At 45.3% G+C, this 20,760-nt stretch overlaps 1 protein-coding gene and 1 long non-coding RNA gene across 3 annotated transcripts; one reads left to right on the top strand and one right to left on the bottom strand.

The window, feature by feature from the left end:
• Positions 1 to 8,442: 8,442 nt before the first annotated feature.
• LOC112658469 (uncharacterized) lies at positions 8,443 to 17,064 on the bottom strand. 2 transcript variants are annotated; one of them, XR_007401342.1, is made up of 3 exons: positions 16,609 to 17,064; positions 13,321 to 13,396; positions 8,443 to 8,804 (listed from the first exon to the last, which is right to left on the bottom strand). It is a non-coding gene; the product is annotated as an uncharacterized LOC112658469 (long non-coding RNA). The 2 variants fall into 2 exon arrangements; XR_004804281.2 differs by lacking the exon at positions 8,443 to 8,804 and adding an exon at positions 11,142 to 12,024.
• Positions 14,714 to 19,995, top strand: CD24 (CD24 molecule). Its single transcript, XM_025444683.3, has 3 exons — positions 14,714 to 14,874; positions 15,597 to 15,774; positions 18,313 to 19,995. The coding sequence occupies exons 1-3, from the start codon at positions 14,729 to 14,731 to the stop codon at positions 18,478 to 18,480; spliced, it is 492 nt and encodes a 163-aa protein (XP_025300468.1). The 5' UTR covers positions 14,714 to 14,728; the 3' UTR covers positions 18,481 to 19,995.
• Positions 19,996 to 20,760: the final 765 nt, after the last annotated feature.

Raw genomic sequence — 20,760 nt, 5'->3', positions numbered from 1 at the left:
CACATGGTAGAGGGGGTGAGAGAGTTCTGGAAAGCCCTTTTTTTTTTTTCCCTAGAGATTTTATTCATTGAGAGACACAGAGTGAGTGAGAGAAAGAGAGAGAGAGAGATAGTAGGAGCAGGGTGAGGGGCAATGGGAAAGGGAGGAGCTGACTCCCGCTGAGCAGGGACCCTGATGCAGGACTTGATCCTGGAACTCCAGGATCATGACCTGAGCTGAAGGCATATGTCCAACCGACTGAGCCACCCAGGTGCTCCTGGAAAGTCTTTTGTAAAGAAATGTGTCCCTCCTCTCCTGATCCCCTCCCAGAGGCCCTACCTCCAAATACCATCAAATTGAGGATTAGGTTTCAGTTTACGGAAGAATGACAGGATATTCCACCCCAAAATATGCCTCTTAGGCATAAGGATTATTTTGAGGTGATTATTTTAAGAAACGGCAGACATAGGAGAAGCTCTAAAAATGGAGCAGAAATTAGACTTTTGTAAAGGAAACTTACATTTATAGAGGAAATCCCAATTGTGAGGGTGACTCCCTCTCTGCACCAGGAAGAGAAGGTTGTCTCTAAATCACAAGAGATTGACCAGTTGGAGAAGGTGCCCTGTAACTGGCCTCCCCAACACCCTTTCTTTTCTTTCTTATTCTTCTTCTTCTTCTTCTTCTTCTTCTTCTTCTTCTTCTTCTTCTTCTTCTTCTTCTTCTTCTTCTTCTTCTTTCTTCTTCTTCTCCTTCTCCTTCTCCTTCTCCTTTCTCCTTTCTCCTTTCTCCTTTCTCCTTTCTCCTTCTTCTTCTTCTTCTTCTTTCTTCTTCTTCTTTTTTTAATGTAGCTGAAGATGGTATTTAAGCCTGAATTTGAAGCCACCTCCTTGAGAGTTACTGATTTTTCCCTGAGAGTCTCCCATGTATCCATGAAGTATCCATGTTAAAAAACAAAAAACAAAACAAACATCTTTGGGATGTCTGGGTGGCTCAGCAGTTAAAGTGTCTGCCTTCGGCCCAGGGCATGACCCTGGAGACCCGGGATCCAGTCCCACGTCGGGCTCCCTGCATGGAGCCTGCATCTCCCTCTGCCCGTGTCTCTGCCTCTCTCTCTCTCTGTGTCTCTCATGAATAAATAAATCAAATCTTAAAAAAAAACAAAACAAAACTTTTTTTTGGTTTTTCTCTTGTTAATCTGCCTTTTGTTACAAGGGCCCTAGGCAAAAACCTCAAAAGAAATTTTATCCTTTCCTACAATATGAATTTTGAGGGAGACACATTCAGTCTATAACTTTCTGGCCTGGAATTTTATTTATTACCAATATATTACCTCAGATCTAGGTGATAAATGAAACCATAGCCTCTTAGAATTGTTTGTAAAAGATGAGTGAGTGGGGGAGAATGATGGTGTAATAACAGCTGTGATACTCGGTGTCACACGATTTTAAAACTGATGTCACTCTTTCTACTACGAGAACTTAATGAATGAGGACATCTTTGTAAGTGCATCGTCCTTCCCACTACCTAACTTGACACATAAAATCACATTAGGCACTATCATTTCTCCACCCTGGTTCCAATATATATTTTATGAATCTTACATTTCGTCTGTGAGTCACAGATGTAGATTTAGGACACGATTTTCATACTATCCGCTATGGTCACCAGGGGAACCATTACTTGGGAGCTTCTTTGTTCCATTTCAGCAGGACTGGGGATGTCCCTGGAGTCTTGCTGTGAAATGGCAGAGGTGGGGAGGGGGTACCTTGGGCTGCCTGAGACATCCTAATGGAAGTCCCCCCAGCTTACCAGAGTCAAGATAATTCTTTTGGATCTGAGAAGATTAAACCACCTCTTTCAGGTTCACAGGGTCCACTCTACCGTGTGGAAACAATCCTGACTTGGGCGGTGCATCTGCACGGGACTTGCCTTTGACATCCCTGGCTTCTGCTCCACCAAATGCCCCCAGCCCCTGGTCAGGCCGACTAGCCCCTGGCCCAGCACTTAACATTTGTTATTAGATAGGTTGAATTGAAGATAAAAGGGTAATATTCAGAAAGAAACTTTGAGGAGGCATTTGGGGAGATGGGACTAGAAATTTCAGCCAAAAGTCAGGATGGGCTTGGGGCTGCTCTTGGGTGGCAAGGGGAAGGCCTGAGAACAGATGCATGAACATCACACATGAACAACTGAAGCAAGTGCACATTTGCATATATAATTGATGTTTGAACTGAGTGCTGTGTAGCACAGAAAGCGGGGAGGAGCTGGAGTGAGCCCCTTGGCTTGTACGTGGGATACTCAGGCTTTAGTGAAGAAAACAGTCCATCTGCGCACTCCTCTTTGGACTCCAGCTCACACTCAGGGGTGTGACGAGATAAACTGAGCACATTAAGATGATGAAGCATTTATTTAAACAGACATCCATTCCAATCGGGCAACCCCAAATGGGAAGTGATTAAGAGCACCCCACTGAGAGGAGGTAGGGGCAAGACTCGATGTGGAAGCAAAGCAAGGAAATCATTCGATGGGCTATAGCTTAAGCAGTTCTCTTATTTGGGAAAAGACTAGTTGGCTGTCTGTGATTGGTTGTCTTTAGATTTCAATTTCATAACCTTGAGGCATGTATAGGCTTAGGTTCTGGTTTGCATATGTAGGCTGCCAAGGCATTAGAGCCACCTCAGTGTAATGGCCTCCTGTTTAATTAATTTAAGAGGGAACAGATTCTCTTCACATAGCAGTCAGTGGGAAACTGGAGAATTTCTTGGAAAATACTCCCATCTTCCACCCTCCTTCGAGCCTCCTTCTCTGGTAAAGTGTCATGCAAGGAAAGGACTGAGTCTTTGTGTTGACTGCTAACGTGGTCTCCTGCTAAGAACTGCGGGGAAGAGTATAAGATTACTTACCAAGATACCTTCCTGGGAGCCCTCTGGGATTATGGTCACCTAGCCCTCCTGCAAATTGCCTTTCATTCTCTCTCAGCCTATAGGACTTTCCCAATCAGCTAGGGCAAGTGTGAAGTTGTAAAAACAAATGCAAAACTTCTTGTCTAGCCTGTACTTGCTTTGAGGATCCAGATTTATTTATTTTTTAATTTATTTATGATAGTCACACAGAGAGAGAGAGAGAGAGGCAGAGACACAGTCAGAGGGAGAAGCAGGCTCCATGCACCAGGAGCCCAACGTGGGATTCGATCCCGGGTCTCCAGGATCGCGCCCTGGGCCAAAGGCAGGCGCCAAACCGCTGCGCCACCCAGAGATCCCTGGATTTAAATGATAGTACTAAGCTCTTTACCTATTAAAAACAACAAAATATTTTTAATCTGTGTTTTTATGCTTCCAATTCTTTTGACTTTGAATTCTCTATACAAACACATGATGGCTTACACTGGTATTTGGACATCCTGTAATTCTAGTATCTCTGGGTTTAGTTGTTACAGAAAAGTGCTGTCCAATATGGTAGCCACTAGTCAACTGCCACTGAGAACCTGAAACATGGTCTGACTTGAGGTGTATTATAAATAGAAAACACACAGTGGATCTCAAAGTTTTAGTACATGTGGTAGACAGATTCTGAGCACTCAAAAGTCTTTGTTTCACACCTGTATGGAATCTCCTCCCCTTTGTATATGGGTGAACCTGTGACTTGCTTCTAACACAATATGGCAAAAGTGATGGGGTGTCATTTCCACAATTACGTTACATAGACTGTAACTTCTGTCTTGCTAGCAGACTCCTTCTGTTGACTTCTTTGATGGTTTTGATGAAGTAACCCACCCCAGAGAACTAAGGGAAGCCTCCAGCTGGCAGCCAGCAACAAGATGAGTCCTTTAGTCTGGTAGCCCACAAAGAACTGAATCCTAAAAAAAAAAAAAAAAAAAAAAAAGAGAACTGAATCCTGCCAATAACTCTGTGAGCTTGGAAGTGGATACTTCTCCATTTGAGCCTCAGGGGAGACCCCAGCCTTGGCTCACACCTGGACTGCAGTCTCCTCAGAGACCCTGAAACAGAGGCCCACTAAGTTATGACCAGATTCTTGACCCACAGAAACCACGAGATAATATGTTCTTGTAAGCTGCTGTTTGTAGTGATTTATAATGCTACAATAGATGGCTACTGAACCAAAAAAGATTGTCCACTATCTCATTAATAATTTTGTAATTTTTTTTTTTTTTTTTTTTTGAGAGTGAAAGAGAAAGATTGGGGCAGAGAGGAGGAGAGGGAGAGAGAGAATCTTTTTTTTTTTTTTCTTTTTTTAATTTTTTTTTTTAATTTTTATTTATTTATGATAGTCACAGAGAGAGAGAGAGAGAGAGAGAGAGGCAGAGACACAGGCAGAGGGAGAAGCAGGCTCCATGCACCGGGAGCCTGACGTGGGATTCGATCCCGGGTCTCCAGGATCGTGCCCTGGGCCAAAGGCAGGCGCTAAACCACTGAGCCACCCAGGGATCCCAGAATCTTAAGTAGGCTCCACGCCTGGTGTGCAGAGCCTGACACCAGACTCCATTTCATGACCCTGAGATCATGACCTGAGGCTAAATCAAGAGTCAGACACTTAACCAATTGAGCCACCCACGCACCCCAATAATAGCTTAATATTGATTATATGTTAAAATGATAGTATTTTGGATATATTAAGTTAAATAAATTATTTTACCAAAATTAATTTTACCTTTTTAAATTTTTAAAAATTTATTTAAAATTTATTTTAAAAGACTTATTAAAAAGAGAGATTTATTTATTTATTTATTCATGAGAGACAGAGAGACAGAGACAGAGACACAGGCAGAGGGAGGAGCAGGCTTCATGTAGGGAGCCTGACGTGAGAATTGATTCTGGGTCTGCAGGGTCACGCCCTGGGCTGAAGGCAACCCCAAACCGTTGAGCCACCCGGGCTGCCCTTTTTTTTTTTTTTTTAAGATTTTTATTCATGAGAGACACAGAGAGAGAGACAGAGACAGAATTTTACCTTTTCTTAAAAAACAATTTTTAAACATGGCTACTAGAAAACTGAAAAATTGGGCAGCCCCGGTGGCACAGTGGTTTAGCGTCACCTGCAGCCCGGGGTTTGATCCTGGGGGACCCTGGATCGAGTCCCACGTCAGGCTCCCTGCATGGAGCCTGCTTCTCCCTGTGCCTCTGCCCCTCTCTCTCTGTGTGTCTCTATGAATAAATAAATAAAATCTTAAAAAAAAAACTGAAAAATTAAAATGTGTGGCTTGCATTATATTTATGTGGGCCAGCACTGGCATAGAACTCCAAAGAGAGAATTTCATGTAGTTTATGCAGTCCAGCATGCTGGAGAGAGCCGGTTGTTACATCCTTAGTTAGCATCACCCTGTCGCTTACTGGGGTATGCTGTCGAAATGGAAAATAATCTATCACTTCTGGAAAAGAATGATTCACTCTTTTTTGGAGATGGGGGAAATTGTTGTATAATTTTTGCCCCAAGGTGAAATCTGCTTAGTCTTCTTACTTTTGGATGCTGCCTTCAGGGTTTAATTTGTTTCAAATTAAGAGCAGGTGGCAGATGCAATTAAAGGGAAAAAAACAATTGCAAATCAAGCACGATTTTTAAAACTTATTTGCAATGGCAGCTACACATTCAGGGAATAAATGCTAATTATTTTGAATTATTTGTTTACTCATTGTGTCATATGTGTGCCATTTACTGATTAATGCTTTACAACTTATGCTACCTCTTTTATTGCTAATTAATAAAGCTAAAATGCAGGGTGCCTGGCTGGCTCAGCCAGTAGACCATGCGACTCTTGATCTCAGGATTATGAGTTCAAGCCCCACATTAGATATAGAGCCTACTTAAAAAAACAAAACAAAAAGCTAAAATGCTGTAGCTAGTGATTCTAGGAGACTTTTTTTTTTTTTAAGATTTTATTTATTCATGAGACACAGAGAAAGAGAGGCAGAGACATAGGCAGAGGGAGAAGCAGGCTCCCTGCAGAACCCCAGGATCACGAACTGAACCAAAGGCAGACACTGAACCACTGAGCTAGCTGGGAGCCCCTAGGAGACTCTTGCAAACCATACCCCCTCTGAAGGGTCTGATTTCCTCCAGGCATGTGCTCCCATGCAACTCCCCAGAGGATTGCTGCTGTCCAGAGCTATTGATCTGAACGTTAGGTTGTTCTAACCCTCCAAGGTGCTGGGACAGAGAAAAGGAGGTTGCTGAGAATGGCTAAAAGGTAACCGAGACATTTGGGTGCCCTGGGTAGAGCAACTAATTGGTATGCCTTTAACCATATTAGTTTAAAATATTTGTACCTTCCTGTAGAGGAGAGTTTGAGAAATTTCCGGAAGAAGGAAGAACTCTCTGTGGCAGCACCACTCAACACGTCCTCTACTATCTCAAGCCAATTAACCAGTAAAACAACAAAACAGGTTAACGGTTTTGATATTATTTCATTCAAGTATCTATCAAATATTTCTTCAAACCGCATATAAAATTCTCTAGAGAGGAGAGTTTTAAGTAAAGCATGCTCTGGGGCACTTGGGTGGCTCAATTGGTTAATCGTCTGCCTTGGGTTTAGGTCGTGGTCTTGAGGTCCTGGGATTGAACCCTGCATTGGGCTCCCTGCTCAGTGGGGAATCTTCTCCCTCTCCCTCCGCCCCTTCCCCCTGCTCATGCTCTCTCTCTCAAATAAAGAAAATCTTTAATAAATAAACAAACAAATCAATAAATAAAACATTGTCTTTCTCATTTTACTTTTTGTGATCCTGTAGAGTTCTTTGTAGATCGGTTACTAGGTAGTGTTTGGCAGTCCTACCCTTAATTTGATTCTGGTCAGTCATATGCATACATGTAAGAACCTCACTCAGATGAATTTCTAGTGTTTTTTTTTGTTTTGTTTTGTTTTGAGATGTGAGGGGAAAGGAAGAGGGAGGGGGAGAGAGAGAATCTTAAGCAGGTTCCACCCTCCAGCGTTGCACTGGACATGGGGCTCCATCTCATGAGCCTGAGCTCATGACCTGAGCTGAAATCAAGAGGTTTAGCTGGCCGAGCCACCCAGGTGCCCCTGCAAATGTTTTGTTTTGTTTTAATATATAAAAAGTTCTGGGTGCCTGGGTGGCTCAGTGGTTGAGCGTCTGCCTTTGGCTCAGGTCATGAGATCCTGGGGTTCTGGGATTGAGTCCCACATCGGGCTCCCTGCAGGGAGCCTGCTTCTCCCTCTGCCTATGTCTCTGCCTCTCTGTGTCTCTCATGAATAAATAAATAAAATCTTTAAAAAATAAAAACAAATAAAAAGCTCTGACAATAAAATGAGAAAAAAACAGGATGAGCCTTTGAGCAGAGTCAAGGGCTTACTAGCTTGATGCCCAAGGGTATGTGGAAAAATGACACCTATCATAAATATTCTAATTTCAAATGTATTTGAACGAGGATGTGTTTTCCTCTTGAGGCTGAAGGTGACTGAGGGAACCAAGTTCATGCCTCCGGGTACCATATCTTATAATCATACTGTGCGTAGTGTAACTGTGAGATTGAAGAGATAACTCCAGGACCAGTGGAGGTGGCCTCTACTGTTCAGAGGAGTTTATGAGCAGAACTGTGTTAGCCTTATGTATATAAGTCTGGGTGTTGAGAGAGACCACTAAGCTTCTCGAAGGTCTAATTTCAACCACATTCACCTAGATTTTTTTCATCTGTAATTATGCACCCCCACGGAGGATTTCAGGAGCTAGGAACACGTCCTAACTATCCTGGAAAATACGGTAGTTCTCTGCTTTGAAGCCTGACTGTGCTAACTTGCTTCTGTATCCTTTCAATAATGGACTCTATTTGATCTAATCAAGTCACATCTAATACAGCGTCTCCTCAGCCTGAGCTCACTCTTGACATGTCACTTCTGTGGACAGGCAACATGTACAAAGAACAATTCGTAAAAGGAGAATTGCAGGGGCACCTAGATGGCTTAGTCAGTTAAGCATCCAACTCGTGATTTGGGCTCAGGTCATGATCTCAGGGTTGTGAGGTCGAGCCCCGCATTGGGCCCCTGACTGGGTACGGAGTCTGCTTCAGAATCTCTCTCTCCCTCTGCCCCTTCCTCCCCGACTCTCTCTTTAAAATAATAAATGAATAAATCTTAAAAAAAAAAAGAAAGAAAATTCCAGGCAGCCCCAGTGGCCCAGTGGTTTAGGGCCACCTTCGGCCCAGGGCGTGATCCTGGAGACCCTGGATCGAGTCCCATGTCGGGCTCCCTGCATGGAGCCTGCTTCTCCCTCTGCCTGTGTCTCTGCCTCTCTCTCCCTCTCTCTGTGTCTCTAATGAATAAATAAATAAAATCTTAAAGAAAAATAAAAGAAGAAAAATCCAAGTGGTTAATAAGTAGCTGGAAAAAAAGCTTAATCTCACTGACAGTGAAAATACAAATAAAAATAACATCTTTTTCTGATGAAATTTAAAAATATCGTTGACACTATAATTCTCACATTTAGCAAAGGTTTGTGAATCAGGCACTCTCACTAGTGTTGTGAGTATAAATTTCTAGAGGACAAGTTGGCAGTTTATTTTCAAGACCCAAAGTTCCACTTTTAGAAACATAGCATAAGAAAACACGCAGAAATGAAAACAGAATACATGCATAAGGATGTTTTAATGTTATGTATAATAGAAACAAATGTCAAATTAGACTATTGTACGGTTGGGACACCTGGGTGGCTCAGCTGTTGAGCGTCTGCCTTTGGCCCAGGGCCTGATCCTGGAGTCCTGGGATCGAGTCTCGCATTGGGCTCCCTGCATGGAACCTGCTTCTCCCTCTGCCTGTGTCTCTGCCTCTCTCTCTGGGTCTCTCATGAATAAATAAAGAAAATCTTAAAAAAAAAAAAAAGAAAATCTTATGCACATTTGCTCATAATTCAGCAAAACAAATAAACAAACTAAATATACAGATAGATGGAAGCAAAAATAAAATATTAAAAAATGTATTAGTGGTTACTTCTGATTAGTGAGCTGTCTGTAATGTTAATATCCTTCCTTTAAATTCAGTGTTATATGAGTTTCAGCTGTACAATATGATGATATTCTTTATTATACTTTCCTGTATTTTGGAAATGTATTACTTTAAAATCTGAAAAAAAGGGATCCCTGGGGGGCCAGTGGTTTAGCGCTTGCCTTTGGACCAGAGTGTGATCCTGGAGTCCCGGGATCGAATCCCACATCGGGCTCCCTGCATGGAGCCTGATTCTCCCTCTGCCTGTGTCTCTGCCTCTCTCTCTCTCTCTGTCATGAATAAATAAATTAAAATCTTAAAAATAAATAAATAAAATCTGAAAAAAATATATAAAAGATTATTGAGAGGAGGGTTGCCTGGCTGGCTCAGTCAGTAGAGCATGTGACTGCTGCTCTCAGTGTTGTAAAGTCAAGCCCCACGCTGGGTGTAGAGATTACTCAAAAAGAAAATCTTGGGGGATCCCTGGGTAGCAGCTCAGTGGTTTAGTACCTGCCTCTGGCCCAGGGCGTGATCCTGGAATCCCAGGATCAAGTCCCACATCAGGCTTCCTGCATGGAACCTGTCTCTCCCTCTGCCTGTGTCTCTGCCTCTCTCTCTGTGTGTCTCTCATGAATAAATAAATAAAATCTTAAAAAAAAAAAAAAGAAAAGAAAATCTTAAAAAAGTTTTTTTTTGACTTTTTTTTTTTAAAACTCCAAGATCTAGATCCAAATATATGGCTCTCAATAGAGAATCTCTCTTCAGTCTAGCTAATTAAATTAAATTCATCTGGCTTTATTTTAATGGCTTACTATTACAGAATGCTTCTTCTTTGGAGTCACATTTTAAAACTCTATTGGGTAAGACGCAAGCAGCATCTGCTTTCGAGATTGTTGAGTAACGTTTCATTAAATATACCATTGTGTTATATGTTACAACATTCTTTTGGTTAATAAAAATCTTTAATCCAATTATCCCGGCCACTTAAAAGTTTAGTCATCTCTTAGAGCATGAGAGACCCGCTTGCTTTAAACCTAACATAAAGTGAAAGACCAGGAAAAACAAAGAGACATGGAAATACGATGGAAAGTCATCTAGGTATGAAAAATACACATACTTCCCACTCTTCCAATTGCATTATTTTCATGCAAAGGATCATTGAGGGTTCACACACAAATGGCAAATGATGTATAGCATCATTTTATGGCCTGGGATTCTCTTCTGTGAGGTAGAAGTGAGATTTCAATGATTTACCCTAGAATTTAATGACCCTATGAGGCCTTGACTCCATCTCCTGTCCAGGAGCGGAATGGGAATTTTAAAAAGATCTCTTACAGGGAATGAGCCTACCCAGCTCAGGCCTTCCCCTGGCAAAAGTAAGGCCCAAACCCAAGCTTTTCTTCCCCTTCAGACTCCCGAATTGGTTGCTCTGCAGAGAGGATAAAATAAGGAGACTGAAGCTTCGCCAGGGGATTTTTCATTTTTTTTTTTTCCTACAGCTCGGTTATTTTTCCTGAGAGCTTTTGTGCATGTGTCACCTGGACCCGAGAGAACTGGTGTCACTTGTCATAGGATGGATGAAATGAGGCAATACTATAATTTTTGTTAAGGAGCCTGTGAGGCAGCCCGGGTGGCTCAGAGGTTTAGCGCTGCCTTCAGCCCAGGTGTGATCCTGGAGATTGGGGATCGAGCCCCACGTCAGGCTCCCTGCGTGGAGCCTGCTTCTCCCTCTGCCTGTGTGTTTCTGCCTCTCTCTCTCTTTCTCTGTGTCTCTCATGAATACATAAATAAAATCTTAAAAAAAACAACAACACCCCATAGCCTGTGAATGATGGAAGGAAGGAGGGCTCCTGGAGAGGGCCAGGACATCCCAAGGCCACTAGGGCTACAGAGGTGGGCTTTCCACTTGCTTGTTTTCTGGGAGTCTGGGAAGGAAGGCCCTAGAATGTATTGGGTTATTAATTTATTTAAATAATTTTATTTAAATATTTTGTGAATGAATAATGATACAAAATTCAGAAAGTACAAACCAGTATGTAATGAAAAATGGGTCTTAACATTTCTGCCCTGGCCAGCCAGGTCCCCTCCTTGGTGGCAAGCACCGCTATCAATTTCTTCTGTATCTTTGTGGAAATAGTCTTTTTCTGTCTAGTTTTTTTTCTTTTTTTAATCACAGATAATATACTGTACATAGTGTTCTGTATGTACAGAAATTCTTTTTTTCACTTAAGAATTTATCTTGGAGCTTTTTCTTTGTAGTACATAAGTACTCTTTTTTTTTTCTGTTAAATGACTTAAAATATTTCATGATACGGATATACTGTCACTTCTATAGCTGGGCCTCGGGTCTTTGATACTTGATTTCCAATCCTTTGTGGTTATAAACAGTGCTGCAACAAATCTTTGAACATATATCCTTTTAGATTTCTGCAAAAGTATTTTTAATACTGATAGATGTCAAATTCCTTTCCATAATCCCATCAGCATTGAGGAGAGGGCCTGCTTTCTCACATCCTTGCCAACACAATGGGGGCACTGAATTTAAAATCTGGCCAAGGAGATTAAGAGTTGTTGGTGCTGCTGCTTCTTTTTTTTTCATTTCCTTAAGAAAAAAATCCCCGGATGCTTAGAGGTAGGCATCCTACTACCCAATTTACATCTGAAAATGCAATTCTGTGCACATAATTCTTTCACTTTACATTTGTTTTCTTATTTGGATGGAGCTTAAGACCTGAGAGAATTTCTTTGAGAGACTCTACAGGGGAAAAAAAGAACCAAAAGTTAAAGAAGTTCACCGTGGTTTATTAGCTTTATGGGTTTTCTGTCTAGTTTTCAAAAAACTAGACAAAAATTCAGGGTTTTTAAAATCAACACAAAGGAGTTTTTATTGTTTGACAGTTAGAGCTGAGGGGGGTCCTTATGGCCAGCAGGGGGCAGCATGTACCCACAGAGTCAGGGGGAGCCTCCACCAGCGGATTGAACCAGCTCCAGCACGGGACTCAGAACCTATTCAGTCAGAAGCGCTAATTCACTTTGTTACCTTCGCTGTCAACTCACAGTTGAAACGACACTGGAGTTCCTGAGTACAGAACAAGGCTTAGCTAAAAAATCAGGATAAATTAAAATATTAAATGCCAGCCAAATCTAGGGTGGCATGAAATAAGGGGAAAGAATATTGTGAACATAAATAAGAATAGCACCATATTGTAGAATAGAATTTAAATGAAATATTTGATTATTCCAGCCACCATTTCTAGTATAAAGCACAGAAGGAATATCTTTTATTGGATTTTAATATATTTCACATCCATTTTTCTGAGAAGTGCTAAAAATGTCAAATAATATCTTCTACTACTGCCCTAGAAATAGGATTTATTAGTTCGCCTTAAAAAGCAAATTAACCTGCTCCCTTAATGTGAGTCCATTCAAGCAGCAAATACTGATTGACTGCTAGGTGCAGAGGCTATGAGGTAGAGAAGACAGGGCCTCCGCTCTTGCTGGCGAAGTAGAGAATACCTGGGACCTGGGTCAGGAAGCTGTGGCTCTAGCTTCAAGGTGAGGCACCATAACTGGCTACGGGGCCTTACACAAGTTACTTCTCCTGCCTCAAAAATGTAAATGAAACTAAGGTCACTGACCTCACTGGTCTCATCGCCGCACATATAAAATGCCACATGCAAAGATGCTTGAAAAAAAGAGCAAATGCTATACAAATGAAATATTAAAAAAAAAAAACCCATAATGAATATGCCCTATAGCAACAGAAGTGGCATCTTAGTGAGTTCTTACTATGTGGTGGACACTCTGCTAAACATGCACCTTATCTCAGTTAAGTGCATAATCCTGTGAAGCGGGTAAAATTTGCCAGGTGAGGAATTCATGGGTGTAGGGTGGACTGTTAAAGAGTGGTGAGTCAGGATTCAAATACAGGTCTGACTCTGGAGTCTACTGTAAGGTGTGCCAGTCTGGTTCTGTACTATTCCTCAGAGTTCTGAACTTAGAAATTGTAGGTAATGGGATGCCTGGGTGGCTCAGTGTTTGAGCGTCTGCCTTTGGCTCAGGGTGTGATCCCGGGGTCCTGGGATCAAGTCCTACATCGGGCTCCCCGCAGGGAAGCTGCTTCTCCCTCTGCCTGGGTCTCTCTGCCTCTCTCTGTGTCTCTCATGAATAAATAAATACAATCTTAAAAAAAAAAAAAAGAAATTGTAGGTATTGCTCCCTTAGTTTTACTAATAAGAGAACTAGTATAAAAAAGTTAGGTCACATGCCATCTCATGAAAAAAATAGTAAAATATAAAGTTATGGCTTTCCACATATTCCTCAATTTATTGAATCAACTGGTTTTAAGATCATTCCGTGAAATAATTTCTCTGTAAAAATTGAAATTGGAGGGGTACCTGGCTGGCTCAGTCTCCAGAGCGTGCACTCTTGATCCCAGTGTCGTGAGTTCAAGCCCCACATTGCATGTGAAACCTACTTAAAAAAAAAAAAAAAAAAAAAAAAAAAGGAAATTGGACATGTGTCTTAAGAAAAATTCTAGGAGAACTGATGAGATTCACAATTTAGTAGAGTGAGTTATTATTGGCTAAGGGAAAAAGCAGACAAATGAGTACAGGAAACCAGGAGCAGATAAACATGAAGAAATCATCGACAAAAAGAATCCCAGGGGAAAGGTTTGGGCCGGTGAAATGGGCATTTGTCAAGAGGGCTTTTTCCAGGAGGGCTAAGCCTGCAGAATCGGGAATTGCCAACGCTCTGGGCCACACCCTGTATAGGATGCCCAGGGGAACTGCTAAGCAGATGTGAAGGGCCTTGCTTTGTGAATTATGCAGTCTCATTAGCTGGTGATGAAGTGGCTCACAAAGCAGAGATCCCAAGTCCCTTACCAATTTGGGGTACTCTTTGATGCTTGTTATTTCTTTCACAAGTCACAGCTGCAAAGAAGGTAAGTCGTTTTCCAGTTCCTGGGACCTTCCGTGCAAGAGCAACCACCACCTGAGAGCTCCGGCATGAGACAGGCACTGTTCTAACACTTTATACACAGTAACTCTTTAATAACCAATTAAGAGTGGTTCTATTACCTCCATTTTACAGATGAGGAAACTGAGGCTTTCTCTGGCACAAGTAGGATTTGAACGCAGGCACTCTGAGTCGAGAGCCTGTATTCTTAACCATTCCATTAGTCCAGCTCCTTAAGTTAATAAGAGGAGGGAGGAGGTGGGGGGGGATCAATAAAAATAAAGGCATGCTGTGAATACCACCACTTAGTACAATAAGCTGCTTCTCGAGCACCTGCCCAGGTGCTCGGAGCCCTGCCTTGGAAGTAGGCACTCCCCGAGCCCCAGTCCGTTCACACCGCAGGAGGCTGGAGAAGGTTATTTCTATACAATGGGATAACCCTGGTGCAGGACAGAAATTCCTGTGTTCCCAAGCACATACCGAATGTGGAAAGTTACTGAGTTAGAGGCTGACCACTGAGGCACAGAGCCACTGGGCCAACGACCCACCACTGTGGAGCCCATTGTCACGGGACTGTTGGGGAAAGGTGAGATTCCAACAAATCCACGACCCTACTAGCTTGGGTCTCCGTTGTCCTCCTTTAAAGACCCTCAGACGCTCCGGCAAACTTTAAGAGGCTTAAATCCTGCAATAAACATTCAAACCGAAAATATTCCACTGGTAACATGACTTCCACTTCTGCTGGATGCCCTAAAGTTTTTGCAGTAGAACGGCTGGAAAATATTTTCCACTCAAACCTGCAGAATGACTAATCTTCCTATTTGCGCCAGTTCATTAAATTGCCTAATGGCAGCGACGGAAAAGTCAAGGCCCGTCCCCAAAAGCTCAGGCTTTGAGCGGATGACGACCAAGTGCTTTGCAACGGGGCCCCAAGAAGTGTGTCCTCCAGGAATTCCGGAGGGGCCGGGAATTGTAAAGGGGCCGCCAGAGAGGTGCGGGGTCCCCAGTGCGGCGGGGGCTGGAGGGGGAGGGGCGGCCGGCGCCCCGGGGGGTCGTGGCCGCGTGGCCGCCGACAGGGGCGCGGGGAGCGGAGCGGAGCCCAGGCTGGGGGGCGGGTGCGCCCCCGGGATGCGCCCCGGGGCTCCGCGGCGAGGCCGGCGCAGGGCTCGGAGCACAAAGCGGGGGGCCGAGCACACGCGTCCCAGGAGCCCAGGAGCCCCGGAGCCCAGGAGCCCGCGAAGGGGCCCCCTCCCCTGGGGCGGGGGCCGGGGAGAGCCCAAGCCGGGGCCCCCCTCCCCGCGCGCCCCGGCCCGGGACCGAGGGCTGCTCGCCGCGCGGGGGCCCCGGACGTCTCTTTCGGGGGTGGGGGGAAGATGGCAGGTCCGGGGAAACAAAGGGAACTTGGGCCGGGCCCCGGGAGCGGCGTGTGTGGTTCGCGAGTTCGCCCCGGGTCCTGCGTGGGAGTCGCCGGGCGCCTGTGCCAGCCTGCGCGCTGCCCGCCCCGGAGCACAAAGCCGCGTGCCGCCGGCGCCCCGCCGCCCACCTGCCGCGGCCCGGCCCCCCGGGGGCTCCGGGGCGGCGGGGGGAGGGGAGGGAGGGAGGGAGGGGCGCCCGAGCCCGGCGGGGGGCGGGGGGCGGGGGGCGGCGGCGGGGGAGAGCGCGGGTGGGCGGGCGGCAGCACGTCACGGCTATTGTGATGGTCCCGGTATATAAGGTCCCGCCGGCCGCGCTCCCCACCTCGCCTGCGCCCGCCCCGAGCCCGCGTCCTCCACTCGCCCCGCAGCCAGGGACACGCGCCGCGCACCGACCCCGACGGAGCGGACATGGGCAGAGCGATGGTGGCCAGGCTCGGACTGGGGCTGCTGCTCCTGGCGCTGCTCCTACCCACGCAGGTGAAGCCCGGGCGCCCGGGGGCTCGGGGTCGGCGCTGGGGGGGCGGGGCGGAGCGGCCCCCGGGGACCGGCCTGCGCCCCCCCTCCCCGCGGCCGCCGACTGGGGCGCGGACGCACAGCCCCGCGGCGCTCGGCCCGGGGTGGGGGTGGGGGTGGGGGTGGGGGTGGGGGGCGCGGCCCCGGGGACAATGCACCTCCGCGCGTGGGCGGGGGGCCCCGGCCCGGCTGTGGGGCGCGCGGAGACCTCGCGCCGTCCCGGGAGGGCGGCGGGCTCGCTGCAGGGGCGTCCTCGCCCCGCGCGCACCGCACACAAAGGGGGGACGAGCCCCTTCGGGGGCGCAGCTGTCCGCCCTCCTCCGCCCGGCCGGTTCGGGGCCCCCGAGGTGGCCCCCCCGACCCCGCGCCCTCCCGGGGACCGCCTTACGGTGCGCGCCCCACCTCGTGCCCCCCCGCGGCCCCGCGGCCGCCCGATCGGTGCCCCTGGGCGGGCGGCGGGGGACGCTTCGGCCCCGAGCCCCCCGCCCCCCCCCGCCAGGCTTTGTCCCCGCCGCCGCCGCCGCCGCCCCCTGCCCGGCTGCGCTCTCCCGGGACCCGACCTCGCGTCCGCGCGGCTCCCGGGCGCTGCGCTGCCCCGCGGGGGGTGGGGGCGGCCGCGAGGGCGGAGGCTCCGGGGACAGCCGGGCCTGGGGGGCCCGAGCGGGGCGGGGGGCGGCGAGGGGGGTCGGTCTTCCCGGCAGCTGGCGCCCAGGGGCCAGGGGTGGGGACGTGGGCCCCGGGGAGGAGCGTCTCCCGGGCTTTGCCTCCGACAAGTTGGGCGCGACGGCCTGGGCTCACCGGGCAGCGCTCCTCAGTTTCCCCTCCGCGGCCCGGTAACTGCACCCTATTGTCTTGCGGGTCGGCTGCGCTCCCGAGCCTTCCGCGGTTCCTCGGTGGGGGAGGGGCGCGGCCGCAGGGAACCGGGCTGCTCCCCCACCCCCTCCCGCACCCCATCTCCTCTCCGACCAGATTTCCCCCCCACACACCCCCGAAATTTCAAAGAGGGAGGCTCTAGTGAGGCACATCTAGTTTGGGTGGGGAAATTGCTGTCTGATGTCCATTTCCTAGATTAACATTAGTTTCTTTTGTTAGTGGAGCAGGACCTTTAGATTCTCCAATTTGGTGCACTAGGCTCTGTGACAAAGGTCACCTGCTGCACTATGGGGTCTTTGTATAAATGAGAACAGATAACCCAGGCATCCCAAACCAGGTATTGTCCCCAAACAGCGCCCCGCTTTAAATAATTTCCCATATCATTCATGCTTTCCTTTTAGTGGGAGTGCTATTTCCTGGTAGGACAAGCTGAATCTTGCACACAGTAGGTGCCCAGGAAAGATGTTTGATTTGATCAACATTTTTCTTTAGTTTTTTTTTTTTTTTTGGAGGGTGGGGGTGGCGGGTAGGGTTTACATATTTTAAGCCCCTATTTGCCTAATGATGGGTTTTACAACAAAGGGAGCTGATGCTGCTACAGGATGGATTTGTCTTGGGATCCTAGGCAGCGAAATGTGCATGTGGCCCAGACCTGCTCCCTTGCCACATCCTCCCTCCTGCCTGTAATCAGAAGCCCTTGTAAACCCTCCCTCGCAGGGAGAGCTGAAATCTCCCATCTGCCTTTGTTCTGTGACAAAGGAGAGATTATCACGTGCCCCGCTGGACTGTGCATTTCGTGACTTGAAAAATCAGTGTGGGGAATGATGCCACTCAGGCAGCGGGACCCTGGGGGAACCCTGGTTCTTGGCCACAGCGCTGGGCTTAATGACCAGGCAGGGACGCTGCCACTGGTGAAAACTTAACACCAGACCTCCTTGGTGTCTTTTGTGAAGTCATTCTGACTTCCTGTTGTTTGGAGGAGAAGTCTTTATGCTTCAAGGAAAGGGCTCCTATCTTTCAGTTTAAAACCCATATTGTAGCCATTTCGGGGACTGTATATATCTATAGAATTTCAAGATTTCAGGGAGCAGATAGGGTATCCCATGTCCCCTCCAATTAAATGCAAGGCTGTGTTAAGTGGGTATGGGAAAGTTACCTAGCAAATCCAGGATAGACCGTTTTACAAATTCACAAATTGTACAGTATTTTAGAATCCAAGTGAGTCATGCAACTGTAAAATCTTCCACTTCCTGGGAGAACAGAGTAAATCTTTTTGTGATGCCAGTAAGTCAATATGGTCACAAAAACTAGATTAGTTAATTTGGTCCTTTATTTCTTCAAAAAAGAATTAAAAATAAAGTCACACTCATGAGAGTTATAGTTACCGAGGAACAGTTTTGGTTGCTGCTACTTGTAGTAATTTAGGCATCTGTAGGTAGTTTGTGTTGAAACTGAAAGAATGATTTACTGGGACTAAGCAAGAATTCAGAATTAAAAGGGCAGGGGTAAGGAAATAATGGGAGAAGAGCAATTTAAGAACATATCATCTATCTAATTGCATAGTAGGTGTACAGGGAGGCAGCTGTGATGTGTGGAAATTTATCAGTGTAACTTTTTTATATATTTTAGATTTATTCAAATCAAACAACTATTGTAACACTTTCAAGTAACTCCTCCCAGAGTACCTCGACTGCCCCAAATCCAGCAAATACCACCACCACACCAACTGGCGGTGCTCTGCTGTCAACAGCCAGTCTCTTCGTGATCTCATTCTCCCTTCTACATCTCTACTGTTAAAAGACTCAGGCCAAGAAACGTCTATACTTCCCCATCTTCTAAACCCAATCCAAATGGCGTCTAGACATCCAGTGTGACAAGGAAAAATAAAGGTCTTCATTGAATCTGCTAATTGCACACCTTATTTTATTGACACAAAATGTTGAGGATCCCAAATTTGATTGGTTTGAAGAACATGTGAAGGGTTTGACTAGATGATGAATGTCTATTAAATCTACTGGAGTTTCATGTACAAGATGAAGAGACAACATCCAAGATTAGATAAGAGATAATTTCTTTAAATGTGGCTTAAAAAGTATGGACATGTAAAATTCTACCTTGAAAATGAGAATAGATTTTCTCTTACCGAGATGTAAAAGATGGGATATGAACAGATTCAGTTTTCATTCGGTTCATTAAATCTTGAAGGCCATAAAACGGTTAATACAAGAAGCTTCCATGATTCTATTTATATGTACATTAGAAGGAACTTCCAGGTGTTACTGTAAATCCTCAATGCATTGTTTCAGCAGTACTAATTTAATGCCTATGTACTCTAGATAAAAGTTTTACATTGTTAAGCTATCACTGTTTCTTGGGAACTGAACTCTTTCCTCTGAGGCTTTGGGTTTGACATTGCATTTGATTTTTTATATAGTAATTGACATGTGCCAGGGCAATGATGGATTGGAATCTACCCCTGATTGTGAAGCATAACGAATAAATTTTGCTTAAATACTTATCACTTATTCCTATTGAACAAGGGTGCCAGATTCATTTAGCTAAACTGATTCCAAAGAGTAGAAGTACGTTGACTTCAACTAATTTCAAAATGCTTATTTCTGCATAGGTGGAGTACTTCTTAAAATTTAAAAATGATCTGTTTTGAAGGTAAAATCGACAAATCTTGAAATTAAAAAAGGCAAAATATGTGCGGGAGCCAAAAATCATAAATCAAGTTTTTGGGAAGTGAAGACTGGAAGCTTGCTTACATTAAATTCGGAAAAACTTTTATACTTTTTCTGTAAATACTTTTTTTTTTTAAAAAAAACTCTGAATCAGAATAGCCACATTTGGAACACTTTCTGTTAGTCAATATTTTTAGATAGTTAGAACCTGGTCCTAAGCCTAAAGTGGGCTTGATTCTGGAAAGTAAATCTTTTCACAACTGCCTCGATGCACAGAAAGCTTTTTAAAAATAGACACTCTAAGGTCTTTTGTTCGCATGGTCACACACTGATGCTTAGATGTTCCAGTATCTAATATGGCCACAGTAGTCTTGATAACCAAAGTCATTTTTCCCATCTTTAGGAACCTACACCAGAACAACAATATCCAACAGATCTCAAGCTACTGTGTGTGTGAATGAACATTACGTTTTGTTTCATCCCTGAATGCTGTACATCAGTTTTGGATTGTATATTGTGTTTGTGTATTTATGCTTTGATTCATAGTAACTTCTCATGTTATGGAATTGATTTGCATTGAACACAAACTGTAAATAAAAAGAAATGGCTGAAAGAGCAATCTATTGAATTTTAAGGTTTTTTTTTTTTTTTTTAAGTCGGGTAGTTGCAGAGGGAGAGAATTTTCAGCAGGCCCCATGTCCAGCTCAGAGCCCAGTGCAGGGCTTCACCTCCTGACCCTGAGATCACCATCTGAGCCAAAACCAAGAGTTGGACGCTTAACCAACTGAGCCACCCAGGCGCCCCTACTGAATTTTAAGTTTTTCTTATTTTATTTTATTTTAATTTTTAAAAATTTTTTTTATTTTATTTGTGTGAGAGGAGACTCTCTACCGAGCAGGGCGTGCCATGTGGGGCTCAATCCAAGGACCCCAGGATCATGACCTGAGCCAAAGGCAGCTGCTTAACTGAGTGAGCCACCCAAGTGCCCCAGATTTTAAATTTTTTCTGTTGCAGCAAATACTTTGTGGCTTATCATGATTGTAGGAGTCTATTTAAACTATTAAGAGCTTATCAATATTTTCTTACCAACCAAAACATTACAGTTCAGCTGTTTTGCATTGCCAATTAGCAGGAGGTTTTATTTAAAGAGTTAATTTGGAAGTTGTCATCTTTAAGCTCTTAAGGAAGGGAGTACCCCTAGTTATTCAACAGCTGTTGGATGCCAGCTAAATTCCAGGGTACTGAAGATTGAATGCTGAACTTGCCGGGCAAGTTACTTTGGTTGGGAAAGAGTATGTACCTGATGACAGATAAAGCAGTATGTCCTGTCACCTAGTGCTGTGAGGAAAAGTGGCCAGAGTGGTGAGTCACAGGCTATGGACTGAGTGATTAT

This window comes from Canis lupus, chromosome 12 (assembly GCF_003254725.2).
Source record: "Canis lupus dingo isolate Sandy chromosome 12, ASM325472v2, whole genome shotgun sequence".
NCBI lineage: Eukaryota > Metazoa > Chordata > Mammalia > Carnivora > Canidae > Canis > Canis lupus.
The sequence above is the reverse complement of the archived record's forward strand: the minus strand, read 5'-3'. Positions and strand labels throughout refer to the sequence as shown.

What these genes read in the sequence shown, in the direction of transcription:
- CD24 (XM_025444683.3), top strand. Translation starts at nt 14,729, where the DNA reads ATGGCAGCGACGGAAAAGTCAAGGCCCGTCCCCAAAAGCTCAGGCTTT. An exon ending in GTAAAGGGGCCGCCAGAGAG is followed by an intron (nt 14,875 to 15,596) that starts GTGCGGGGTCCC and finishes CCGGTATATAAG; the next exon opens with GTCCCGCCGGCCGCGCTCCC. An exon ending in CGCTGCTCCTACCCACGCAG is followed by an intron (nt 15,775 to 18,312) that starts GTGAAGCCCGGG and finishes TATATATTTTAG; the next exon opens with ATTTATTCAAATCAAACAAC.